The sequence below is a fragment of the Eublepharis macularius genome, chromosome 9, assembly GCF_028583425.1.
Source record: "Eublepharis macularius isolate TG4126 chromosome 9, MPM_Emac_v1.0, whole genome shotgun sequence".
Classification (NCBI taxonomy): domain Eukaryota; kingdom Metazoa; phylum Chordata; class Lepidosauria; order Squamata; family Eublepharidae; genus Eublepharis; species Eublepharis macularius.
The window spans coordinates 6,424,659-6,437,988 of NC_072798.1; the positions used below are offsets into that span (position 1 = coordinate 6,424,659).

The window sequence follows — 13,330 nt, forward strand, 5'->3', positions numbered from 1 at the left end:
CTGATATACCACTCTTCTAGATGGATTCTAGACTCAGAGCGGTGAACAAAATCAGTGTCATTATTATCCCCACAATACAGCTGGGGAGCTGGGGCTGAGAGGAGTGGCTGACCCAAGGCCACCTGCTCAACTCATGGCAATTGTGAGAGTCAAACTAGCAGAGTGCTGATTTGCAGCCCAACCACTATGCTATAGAGCTCTCAGTAATAGTAACTGCACTTATATAGTGCTCTTTTAGACAGATTAGTGCCACACTCAGAGTGGTGAACAAGGTCAGTGTTGTTATTATCCCCGCAATACAGCTGGGGAGCTGGGGCTGAGAGGAGTGACTGACCCAAAGCCACCTGCTCAACTCATGGCAATTGTGAGAGTCAAACTAGCAGAGTGCTGATTTGCAACCCAACCACTATGCTATAGAGCTCTCAATAATAGTAACTGTGCTTATGTACTGCTCTTTAAGACAGATTAGTGCCACACTCAGAGTGGTGAACAAGGTCAGTGTTGTTGTTATCCCTGCAATACAGCTGGGAAGCTGGGGCTGAGAGGAGTGGGTTACCCAAGGCCACCTTGAGAGCTCATGGCAGTAGTGGGATTCAAACCAGCAGAGTGCTGATTTGCAGCCCAACCACTTAACCACCAGCCTTGCTGGCATGCTAGGTTTCTATAGACAGAGAATTTCTTTGTATGGCCCAAAATGCAGATTGCAGTGCTCTGCTGCAAACACAGGTTTGTTACCTCACTGATCTTTATGTAGGCCTGGAGAAGGATTTCTAGAGGAAGGAAGCATGGCGGGGTGCATTTCTTGCAGCGTCTGCTGTTGTGGCGCATGGCTTCAGGGTATTTAATCAGCATTGCGTGGTTACCCAGCCAGCTCAAACATGACCAATAAAAAAAGCACACAGCTGGCTGCTCCTTTACAGTGCCTCAATTCTGTCTTCCGAGCCGTTTGGAACTGTTTAAAGGAAAAGGTATGATTTGCAGCGTGGGGATTTCTACTAATGAGGATTTTCAGCCTTTTGTTGCCTGGCATACAGGGTTTCCTCAAGGCCACCGCAAAACAGTTTGCTCTTCCCCAACCTTGTGTCAGTGGTTGACATGGTTGGGCACTTATCAAGGTCCACATAACCTGGAACGAGAAAGGGCCAAGTCAGGACTGGACATGCAGGTAGCGTTAGGTAGGTAACCATGTTGGTCTGCAGTAGAACAGGATTCGAACCAAGTGCTTATGCTTTATGTTTATGTTTGTGTTTATGTTTATTCAATTTTTATCCCCCCCTCCCCACAAGCAGGTTACAACGATAAAACATATCCTATTATATAAAAGGCAAACTGGGTTGCTGATGACTCACTTCTTATGCCCGCGCAGGTGTAGTATGCAGAGATAAGAAGTGACTCGGGGGCAAAATAGTTTGCCTCCCTGCCTCCTCCTCGAGGCATCCAAAGGCCTGGAAAGGCCCAGTGCGGCTGCAGGAAGACATGGCCCCATGGGCCCAGGCCTTCCCGCCACCTCAGGGCCCAGTATGGTGGTGCAGCCCAGCCCAGCAGCGTGCTGCTGGCATGAGGCTGCCCGGCCCGGCGACCCGCTGCAGCATGGGGCGGCCCAGCCTGCTGCAGCATGGAGCTGTCTGGCCTGCTGCGCGGGGTGGCCCGGCCCAGCAGCCCACTGCAGCATGAGGTGGCTCGGCCAGGCACCCGCTGCTAGATCCTGTTGTATTATGTCACAACGGGCTCTGGTGCTAGTATAAAATATATAAAGAGAATAAACGTACAAAAAAAATCTAAAGTCAATAAATGCACATATAAAATAGAAATTAAAAATACAGATCCAATTATGGCATCGAAAATAGATCAAATAGGTGCTTAAAGCAGTGTGGGGCTAGACAAGTAGATAAGAATCTACCAAGATCGAACCAGCAGAAAAACAAAGGAGAACCTGAGCAAGGGAGGCCAGAAGAACAATTCGCCATTGCTTCATCCACAGCCATAGGCCTGGCAGGACACCTCCGTTTTACGGGCCCAGCGGAACTGCAGCAAATTCGGCAGGGCCCTGATCTCAACAAGGAGAGCGTTATACCAGGCCAGCCCCAGAGCCGAGATGGCTGTGGCCAAGGCCAGGTGAACATCCTTAAGGTTGGGGATCACCAACAGGTGTTTATCTGCTGAGTGCAACATCCTCTATTTATTTTATTTATTTTATTTTATTTTTAACCCGCCCTCCCTGCAAGTGGGCTCAGGGCGAGGTACAACATTGATTAAAATATTACTTAAAATCAATAATAAAAACAGATAAAATACTGTACCCCTTTCAGGGCAACCAGCACGAGTGGACTCTCCATACCCCTTGTAGAGGGAGACCGGTGGAAGGCTCGGCAATGATGGACTAAAATTAGCCTCCATCATATGCTTGGCGGAACATCTCCGTCTTACAGGCCCGCCTAAATGATACAAGATCCTGGCAGGCCCGAGTGTCCTCAGACAGAGAGTTCCACCAGGTTGGGGCCAGGACTGAAAAGGCCCTGGCCCTGGTAGAGGCCAGCCAAGCCTCCTTAGGGCCAGGGACCACCAGTAGATGTTTTCTGGTTGAACAAAGTGCTCTCTGGGGCACATACAGGAAGAGACGGTCCCTTAGGTATGCTGGTCCCAGTCCGTTTAGGGCTTTATAGGTCAAAACCAACACCTTGAACCAGATCCGTAATTCTACTGGGAGCCAGTGAAGTGTCCTACATGAATCTCCAGTTAGGACACATGCAGCAGCATTCTGAACCTGTTGAAGTTTCTGGATCAAGCCCAAGGGCAGCCCTGCGTAGAGCAAGTTACAGTAGTCTAACCTGGAGGTGACCATTGCATGGGGACATATGGGGGACGTATGGAGATGTGTGGCACTTTAGAGACCAACAAGATTATCAGGCTATGAACTCTGGCGAGTCCGAGCCCCCTTCTTCAGATACGACACGCGGGATGGGTCTACCATTTATTTCCTCATGAGATGCAGAGCAGGTTGCTGTAAAGAAAGCACCACACTAGAGAATTTCCCTCTGTGGCATCTCTGGCCTCCATCGGTCCCCATCCGTTCAGACAGATTTCTGGTGGAAACCTGTCATTTCTTGAAGAAATGAGTGCTGGTGGGAGGGAGGGGGAGTGCACTAAATCTTTCACGGTCCTTTTAGATCCTCTGGCAGCTGTGGAGCTGGAAAGCATGCGAGAAAATTATCCTTTGCTCCCACTGGTCCAAATGGGGGGAGTGAGAAGGCATTGTGGTGGGTAGGAGGGGGGGGAAGGTGACTGCAGTTGGGGGGATTGTGAAAAAGAGGCCCATGGATACCCCGCGCTAAAGAGCTCCTAAAAACCTGTGGCTGGATTGAACCGGCAACTTTACCACACAGTTTGAGAGGTTCCACCTGCATCAGGGTAGCCACCAACTTGGAGTTTAAAAAAAAAAAGTCCCACTCCTTGAAGAGAAGCCTAATGGGATGTTATTTACCTCTACACCATGAAAAGTTCCAGCTGCTGATTTCCACACTTTAAGCCACTGTTAAAGGAACTAGATTTTTTTTCTTCTCCCGGTTGTTGGCAACATTAGCCTTCATCTCCCTTGCCGTGTTGCCAAGTATCCAAGAGCGGAGCCCAAATAACCTCTGTAGTATCAGAGGCATATCCTGAGAAATGTTGCTAGCATTTATATTTTTGACTTCCCTCTAAATTCCTGAAGATGGGCCTTTAAAATCTCTTCAAATGGAATTTGTATACGTGGGAACAGTGGAAAATCCTTGGCATTTTTTTTACTGGCTTCATCATTCACGTGTTCATCTTCCAATGTTAATGTAAGCCATCAACTGTCAGCAATGTCCTTCAACTCTCTATATTTGTCATATATGTCTGTCTACATATCTGCCATGAGCATTTTCTCTATTCTGTGCTCTGTACTGATCCCCTGAGAGTATGTTAAGTTGCATATCGGTGGCCTGTTTGACTGGGAGTTGCTTATCTGGCAGGTGCCTACTGTGGTGTCTGTGTTTGTTTTCGTAGCCGCTTGAGAATGTGTCCTTGAGTGCTGTCTTGAGCCTGGGAACTGAAAATGACTTCATTTTTGCTTCTTCCCTCCAGTTCTTCTCTCCTTCTGTCTCAAACCCCTCACCCTCTCCTGGCTCCTTCAAGCCAGAATCCTAACCTTCCATATCCTTTTTTTTTTATATAATTTTTTATTTTCAATATCTAACATACAACTACTACATACATACATACCCTACAAAACAGTAACTACAAAAGACTACAATAACACAAGGGATAGGAAAGAGGAAAGAAAAAAGAGAGAGGGAGGGAGGGGTGGAAAAAAGGGGAAGGTACCCTACAAACACTAAACACTAAACACTACATTTCTGTTTTCCCTTCATACTGCCATTATTCAAAAGTTAAAGCTTTATATTATATTGATGGAGTGGTTGACCTTACTAAATGCAAATTACAATTTAATTTCAAGTTAAATTTTTCTTCCCCTCCTGGGTCCCGGACGGAGTTCTCTCTGCGCAACTGCAGCCGCATTGCTCGTTTCCTCCCCCTCCCCCTCAGACTTCTCCTTTTCGTCTTGCTTGGTGCACTGGAATTCTGGGTTCCTGTCCTCAAAATCCCTTAGTTGATCTTCTGATAATATCTTAAAGGCTTGATCTTTATGGGTGAACCAGATTCCTTCCGGAAATAACCATTTGTACTTTATTCCACGTTCTCTCAGAAGAGCTGCGAACTTTTTATACTTAAAACGTCTTTTCCGGACTAGAAATGGGACGTCTTTCAATATCTTAATTTTGTTGCCCAAGAAGTCCAAATCCGCATTGTATGAATTGTATAGGATAGTGTCCCGGATCCTCTTAGATGAAAAATCGATGATGATCTCGCGCGGCAACTGACGCTTCATTGCATACTTTGAAGTAGCCCGACGGGCTTCCAAAATGGCGCTTTTAACTTCTTCTTTAGTTGCCCTCGCGGGTGTCGCCAATAGTTCCGAGACAAGACCCCGTAAGTCCTCGTTTTCCTCCTCTTTCACATTCTGGAGGCGCAAAATTGTCTGTGTTCGTTCCACTTGTAGCCCGATCAACTGATTCTCCACCAGTTTAAGCTCTTTATTCGTACCCTTCACGAGTGACGCACTTTCCCGAGCAGACTTCTCTGCCCCCCCCGCTGCTTCCTTGATGGTTTTCACTTCGCTCTCAATTAAGCCGACCCTTTGATCTGTTTCATTCAGCTTGTCAACAAAGGGTTTTATAGCTTCACCAACCGCCCTCCGTACAATTTCCTCCAACGATTCTCCCTTTAAGGCAGCCGAAACTGACTTGCCAAGGGCAGGACTTTGTTTCTTTGTTGCCATTTTGGGGGGGGGGCGCCAACCAAATTTTGAGACTCAGCAAAGGGGAAGAGTGAGCCCTCTTGGCTTCAGATCTCACCTCTCCTTCACGTACGCTTGTAATAACAGAAGGAATTCGCTTACTTGTAGGCTCTCGCCTAATTCTGCTCTTTGCCGTTTCTCATGGCCCGGCAGCACTCGAGGCGCCGCGCACGTCCGCCGGCCTCCGTAGGGACAAACGGGCAATTAACCCCCCGCATTGATTCCAGGGGGCTCTTCCCGCAGCGTCCCGGACCCAGCCTCCCTCACTGGGAGTTTTGGGGGCTAATCTTCGCAGATCAGCCGCCCGGACAGGGTGCTCGGCCGCTTCCTCTCGAGCCAGCAAAGAGGAGCGTCCGACATGGCGGAGAAAACGAAACCGAATCCTAACCTTCCATATCCTAAAGGCGGGAACTTTCCCTATAACTAACCCCTCCAAACTTCTAAACATCACTTCTGCCAATACCCTTGTCTGTGTATGCTGATACTGATGGATCTCTAATAAAGTTACTTTAACTCATACACTGGATTGTGTGCAGTGTAGTACTATGGAGGTCTGACTGCCAGAACCTGATATTATTAGACTAACAGATCCATCCCTTTGCAAAAGAATGAATGGACATAAATCTGATATCAAACATCACAACATTCAAAAACCAGTGGGAGAACATTTTACTCTGCCAGGACACTCCAGTGCAGTTTTCTTTGGGCATCCTTCAAAAATTCCTAGGATGTTTTGCCCAAAGCGGAATCCCTCTAATTGGTTTTCATTTCAATTTGGCTTCAGTGAAAATGTTGGTGGCAACTTTAACTGCAAGGGATTGTGGGACATCAGAGAGAGATGTGGGAGATGTGAGTTTGGTATAGTGTGTAAGAGCAGCAGGACCCTAATCTGGAGAGCCAGGTTTGATTCCCCAGTCTTCCGCTTGAAGTCAGCTGGGTGACCTTGGGTCAGTCACAGCTCTCTCCGAGCTCTCTCAGCCCCACACACCTCACAGGGTGATTGTCATGAGGATAATAATAACATACCTTGTAAACTGCTCTGAGTGTGGCATTACATTGTTCGGAAGGGCTGTATATAAATCAAATGTTATGATGTCATTAATGGAGACGGCTTATCTTGCTTTTACTGTCAGATAGATCAAGATGGGTATCTGAAGAAGTGAGCTGTGGCTCACAAAAGCTCAAAACTGTACCAAAAATGTTGATAGTCTTATAGGTGCTGTTAGACTCTTGCTTTTTTCTACTTTTACAGTCAGGTTGGCCTTGTGTCTCATGCAAGGCTGCCTTGGTCAGGGAATCTCATGCTAGGATCGGGCAGCAACAAGAGGCCCACCTATTGATCCTCCTCCATATATTGTGAGTGACTACTTATTCATCTTATCCTTGTTCCGGATGGATCTCCCTTCTGCTGTTTTGTCCTCACAACCACCCTGTGAAGTTAGGCTGTGAGTGAATTATCCAGTAAACTTTAGAGATCTGAACCCTCGTTTCTCCTCAGTTGCATTCTGTTCCTCTAACCCAGGGGTGGGGAACATCCGGCCCCTGGAGAAGTCATTTGGACTGGCCCGTGGATAGCGGCAGAGCTGCGAGTGAACCCCTCCCCAATCCCACCCTTCCCCGTGCTCCCACTTACCCACTTGGTGAGGGGTGCCCCCTCCCCAGGGCATGCGCTCCCGCACCGCGAGAGCAGGCAGCAGTGGCAGCAGTGAAAGCAGGCCACTCTTGCTGCCGCCGCTGCTGAAAGCAACCCGCAGCGCTGTCGAAAGCGGTCTGTGCCACCGTGGCGAGAGCTAGTGGTGGTGGCGACGACAGTGGGGGGCACTGGCGCTGGCGACAGAGCTGCTGCTGCTGCCGCTGCTGCTGCCATGAGCAGGCTGCAGTGGTGGTGGCAAGGAAAAAGGGGACATAAGCGCCCTTTCTCCTGCACATGTAACATCCCTCCCGGAAGTGACATCGCGCGTGCAGGAGAAGGGGCCCTCCCTGCGCGGGACAACATAAAGTTGGCCCTTGACAGGAAAAAGGTTCCCCACCCCTGCTCTAACCCCTGCACCACGGTAACACTCAAGCATAAATAAATATGGCTGCTCTTTAAGGCCTAAGTCACTGTTTTTACCTTGCCCCATCTTGCTAAAGATGCCACCACCTCTTGCCTACAGCAGATTTTTGAAGTAAATTTGGAGGTTTCTCCTTGCAGGAAAAAAACCCCCCAGGAAATCCAAGGAGAGCCCGAAGAACTTCAATTAGAGTCAACTTTCGTCTCCTGTTTCCAGCTCCCTTTGCCGTCCTTTTCAGCTACCACATGGCGCCTTAAGCCACCGGCGTGCGTTTAGGCTGCAAACAGAGCAGTGGAATCTGGAGCTGCAAGGCCTCACTTTGGCTCCCTCTTAATCTTTTGTTTCCTTGCTGTTCGTTTTTAATCAGTCTCTTTGGAGTCCTGTGTGTAGGTCGGATGGTATTTCTATCGCATGAGCCAGTTTGTTTTTCCCAGACGCTGAAATTTCACTGTTCTCGGATATGAGCCATAAGGATTTTAGAGACACAGGAGTCTTTTCCTGTCTCCTCCTTTTTCTGAAAGGGCCGTGTGTGTGCACTGCCTCAGCAAGAATGCCTCCAAATTCAATAGATACCTGGTGGTTTGTTTCTGGGAGCCAAATCCTGCAGCACCTGTTGCTTTACGGATGAGGTGACATTTGGCAAACGTGATTTCGTTGCTATAAAGAAACTTATCCTTGGGGCCCGTGTTACGTGTCTTCAAAAGAACTCCTGTCACTAATTCTTTGTATTCACTTGAATAGAAATCTTGTCTATTATTAGTATCATGTGGGTGTAGGAATGAGACGAAAAGGAAGGAAGTTTTATGAGCCTTTTTTCGGGGAAGCAAAGTCGTTTCCTTGGGGCTATCTCCCGCAGTGCAAATATAAGATGTGAACGTGACCCGCACATACACACATCATACAAGCACCGCCGTTTTTCCTGTGATCGTCTGTGCACCTGTGCACTCTGAAGGGCAAACCTGTCTTTTCAGAATGTATGAAATGGTCCTTTTGCCATCTCTGAGTGACAGCAGTGAGACTGGAAGAAAGTCGGGAGATGAGTGGGAAAAGCAGAGCTTGTATTGTGGTCTAGAGGTCATTGCGGGCTTGGTGTCTGGTTCCTGCTATGCCGCTGACCCTGGTCACCTGGCCTTCCCCTAATTCAGTGCCCAAATCTGTATGGAAATGATAACAGCAATCTCCTACATCTGGGGAATATTTTGAGTGAAAACATGTTAAACGATTAGCAGGATACAGGGGTCATTTCGTAGAAAAAGAGCGGGAGGAACTCATTAGCATAACTCATTAGCATATATCACGCCCCTTGCCATCACCGGAAGTGTGTCATTAGCATAACTGATTTGCATATGCCACGCCCCCTGACATCACCTATCCTGGCTGTTTTGGACCCAATCCTGGCCATTCACGGCCGAAATTGGGCCCAAAATGGCAAAAAAGGGCTTAAAAGGGGCGAAAAGGGGCACAAAATGGTCAGGATTGGGCAACTGCTGAGTGGGAGAGTGATCCACCACCTGTCAGAGGCCTGATCTGGGCTGTTTCGGCCCCAATCTAGGCTGAAACGGGCCCAAAATAGCCGAGAGTCAGGTGGGCGGGGCCACCTGACATGTGACTTCTTTGGGGTCACATGTTCCTGCATGTTCCCCCTCAAAATGAGCCCTGCCAGGATATATGTACAGAGAACCTTTCTCCCAATGTATGGTGCGTGCAAGGCTGAAGGTAACCAGTTATCTGTCCCATGGTCGTCGTCGTCGTCTTCATCATCATCATCATCAATTTATATACCGCCTTTCAGGACAACTTAACACTCCCTCAGAGTGGCTTACAAAGTATAATATTATTATCCCCACAACAACAAACAGCCTGTGAGGTGGGTGGGGCTGAGAGTGCTCTGAGAGAGCTGTGACTGACCCAAGGTCACCCAGCTGGCTTCAAGCCAAGGAGTGGGGAATCAAACCCGGTTCTCCAGATTAGAGTCCTGCTGCTCTTAACCACTACACCAAACTGGCTCTCCAGTTTAGTGTTAGACATGCAGCTCCCGATGAGGCAGATCGTGTGACAGCTCAGAGCCATTTCAGGTAATGAAAAGGGCATGATATTGAGTGAAGTTGAATCCCGTTCTCCGTCCTGACATGCATCCCCTGGTCCCAGTCAGAATCCAGGTCCTGCATGCTTAGGAAATGAGTTCCCTCACAACTGATGTGTGACTGTGTGAGTCAGAGTCTGGCCGGGGGAACCCAGACGGAAGACATTAAAAAACCGGCTTTGTACATTGTTCTGAATCTCTGAAACTGTCTGAGGGATTGATGAGGCCACTCTTCTCTCTGGATTTACTCGACTATAATTGGGTCATCTTTCTTACTGACATTTTTAAGAACTCGTTGAGCACTTCCACATAAAACTGCAGTGAGAGCAGCCTTTTAAAATGCCCACTTATGCTTATTGACAAACCGGCCTTGCTGCAGATTGGATCTGGGGGACGGGACAGGTGGGAGGGTCTTGGAACTAGTGGGCGTTGATGGGTGGGTAGCACATCAGTAACTTCATGGTCGGGGAGAAGTTGTGGGCATCTGGCTTTTCCCATCGCTTGCTAGTGATAGGAGAAGGTGTAGCTTCTGGATGTCTCCCTAAGACAGTTTAGTGTAGTGGTTAAGAGTGGCAGGACTCTAATTCGTAGAGCCAGGTTTGATTCCCCACTCTTCTATTTGAAGCCAGTTGGGTGACCATGGATTAGTCACAGCTCTCTCAAAGCTCTCTCAACCCCATCCACCTCATAAGGTGGGGCTGAGGATTGGAAGGATAATAATAACTGTTGTGATTGCTGTGAGGATAATAACAACTCACATCGTAAACCACTCAGAGTGGGTGTTAAGTAGTCCTGAAGAGCGGTATATTAAATCGATTGTTGTTGTTATTGTTATTTCAGGTGGGTAACTGTGTTGGTCTGTAGCTGAAGAACAAGAGTCGAGTCCAGTAGCACCTTAAAGGCCAACAAGATTTCTGGGGCATCAGCTTTTGAGTCAAAGCTCCTTTCATCGGATAAGAACTTTGACTCTTGAAAGCTTGTATCCTGGAAATCTCTCGAGTCTTTACGGTGCTACTAGACTTGAATCTTGCTCCCTAAAGTATAGGAATTATTGGTATTGGACAGCCTCCTTGGAAACGGTACTATGTATGCTTTTGGCCCTGTCTTTTGCTATCACCTTCAGGGTATTTTCCTGCTATTTTGACATGAGTCTTGGATGCCTGTTTATTCTGTCTTGGCATCTCTTCCTTCTTTGGGGGCTCCCTTTGTGTCAGTCTTAAGCAGAGATGAAAAGGCGAGGATTAGCAATTAAACGGGCTGCCTCTGAAGCTGGCGTGGCTCTTGAAGGAGGGAAAGAGGAGGAAAAACACTTTTCAATAATGTATTTTCCATTTTTTCCCCCTTTCCCCTTAGGATAAGCTCCGCCAAGGGATCAACATTTTGAAAACGCCTGCAGTTCCTGACCTCCCTCCTTCCTTTTTAGGAATACAAACACTTTTTGGTAACCATGTTGATAACGACAGACATGTGGAGATGGACTTGCCTGGTTTCACCCCTTCTCCTCTGTGCTGTGACGTTGCCTTCTGTCCCTCGGCAACAGCCCTCCCACCCAAAGAGACCTTTCCTCACCTTCACTGTGGACAAGGCCGAGGAGTATTTTAACCACCTGGTGGTAGATGAGAGGAAAGGACACATTTATTTGGGGGCCGTCAATCGGATCTACAAACTTTCCAATGATCTGAAGGAGCTAGTGACTCACGAAACGGGTCCAGATGTTGACAACCCAAAATGTTACCCTCCTAGATTGGTCCAGCCTTGCAATGAACAGTTGACGTCCACCAACAACGTTAACAAAATGCTCCTCATAGACTACAAAGAGAACAGGTTGATTGCCTGTGGTAGTTTATACCAGGGCATCTGTAAACTCTTGAGGCTAGATGACCTGTTCAAGCTAGGAGAACCCTTCCACAACAAGGAGCATTACCTCTCTGGGGTGAACGAGAGCGGCTCCGTTTTTGGAGTGATCGTTTCTTACAATAACATGGACGACAAGTTGTTCATTGCCACCGCTGTGGACGGCAAGCCAGAGTACTTCCCCACCATCTCCAGCAGAAAGCTCCCCAAGAACTCTGAGGCAGAAGGGATGTTTGCTTACGTCTTCCATGATGAGTTTGTAGCCTCTATGATCAAAATCCCATCGGATACTTTCACGATCATCCCCGATTTTGACATCTACTACATCTACGGCTTCAGCAGTGGTAACTTTGTCTACTTCCTGACTCTTCAGCCGGAGATGATTTCTCCACCGGGTTCCACCACCAAGGAGCAGGTCTATACCTCCAAGTTGGTCCGCCTCTGCAAGGAAGACACAGCATTCAACTCTTATGTCGAGGTACCTATTGGCTGCGAGAAGAATGGAGTGGAATACCGATTGCTCCAGGCAGCCTATTTGTCAAAAGCGGGGTCTATCTTGGCCAGGTCTTTGGGTATCCGGCCAGAGGACGACATCCTTTTCACCATCTTCTCCAAAGGACAAAAGAGGAAAATGAAGTCCTTGGATGAGTCAGCTCTGTGCATATTTGTCCTAAAAAAGATCAACGACCGTATCAAGGAGAGGTTGCAGTCATGCTATAGGGGTGAAGGCACATTGGATCTGGCCTGGCTCAAAGTGAAGGACATTCCCTGTAGCAGTGCGGTAAGTTCAGATTCAAGAAAGAGATTTGTTCTCTCTGCTGGCCTGTTTACATGAATGGCATAGACACGTGGCTTTCACATCTGCTTTTGGGGGAACCCTGAGTTTTCTTTGAAGTCTCTGAGGTGTTCTTAAATGAGAAAACCATTATATTTAATAAAACATTTTAACCCAACTTTCTCCTGTAGCAGAGGGGTCCCAGGGCGGCTTAGAAAAATTAAAAAATAAACTACAACAGATTAAAATACCCAATTCGTATTCTCAGTATTCAAAATCATCACATAATTAAAACTGATTGCCATTAACTCAGAGTCCTCTTGTGAAATACCACATTTCTAAAAGAAGAAAGAATAGAAATTCTTCCAGTTAATAAGAGGAGTGTGTGCCACAAATATAAACATTGGGAGGTGGGTTGCAAATGGTGCATGGGTTCACAGAGTGAGGGAGGGTGCCTAAGGAGCGTGGGTCCCGGTTCATGTAGAGATATAAAGGTAAGAACAAGCACCTTGAATTAAGGCCGGAAAGAGAAAAATAACAAATACAGTACTCATAATGGGTGTAACATGCTCCAGTTGGTTCATCGCAGTCCAATTGAAGTGCCTGAGTTGTCTTCAAGGGTAGCCCTATACAGAGAGCATTACAGTAGTCAAAGTTGGAGGGTGAAATGGCATGGACTGTGGAATACACGGTCTGGCTCACAAGATGGTCTATCTTGTACATTTTATCGTATCCTTTCTCCAGGGACCTCTGGGAGGCATATTTGCTTGTCCTCACTCTATTTTGTCTTCTCGGCAACCTTGTGAGGCAAAGTAGGCTCAGAGTTACCCATGGTTACCCAGCAAACTTCATGACAGAGTCAGGATTTAAATCTGTTTCTTCTGGACACAGTAACCACTACACCACTGGGTCTAGAAGGGATGCGCAATCCAGATCCGGGATTTGGGGGGAAAGCCAAATTGTTGCCGATCTGGCTAAATCTGGCTTTCCTGAATCAAATCAGAGAATTCTGGTTTCAGTCCTGGAAGCCAACTCCAGACACCCAGATAAATCTGGGTTTATCTGGGAAACGTTTCTTTGGCCTCAGGCTGGCAGCTTCCTGGGCTTCTCCTGTGTTTTTTTTTGCATGAGGAGAAGGGAAGCAGAGAAGGGGTATTGAGGCAGATGTAGGAGAGATGAGGCAGGGA

At 47.5% G+C, this 13,330-nt stretch overlaps 1 protein-coding gene across 1 annotated transcript in view; it reads left to right on the plus strand.

Annotated features, from left to right (window-relative positions):
* Nucleotides 1–13,330, plus strand: part of PLXNA4 (plexin A4) — a 749,270-nt gene that overhangs the window by 23,059 nt on the left and 712,881 nt on the right. Inside the window, exon 2 of the mRNA XM_054988198.1 lies at nucleotides 10,868–12,149. Within this exon, the coding sequence (XP_054844173.1) occupies nucleotides 10,962–12,149 (1,188 nt within the window). The 5' untranslated portion in view covers nucleotides 10,868–10,961. The remainder of the gene's footprint in view (nucleotides 1–10,867; nucleotides 12,150–13,330) is intronic.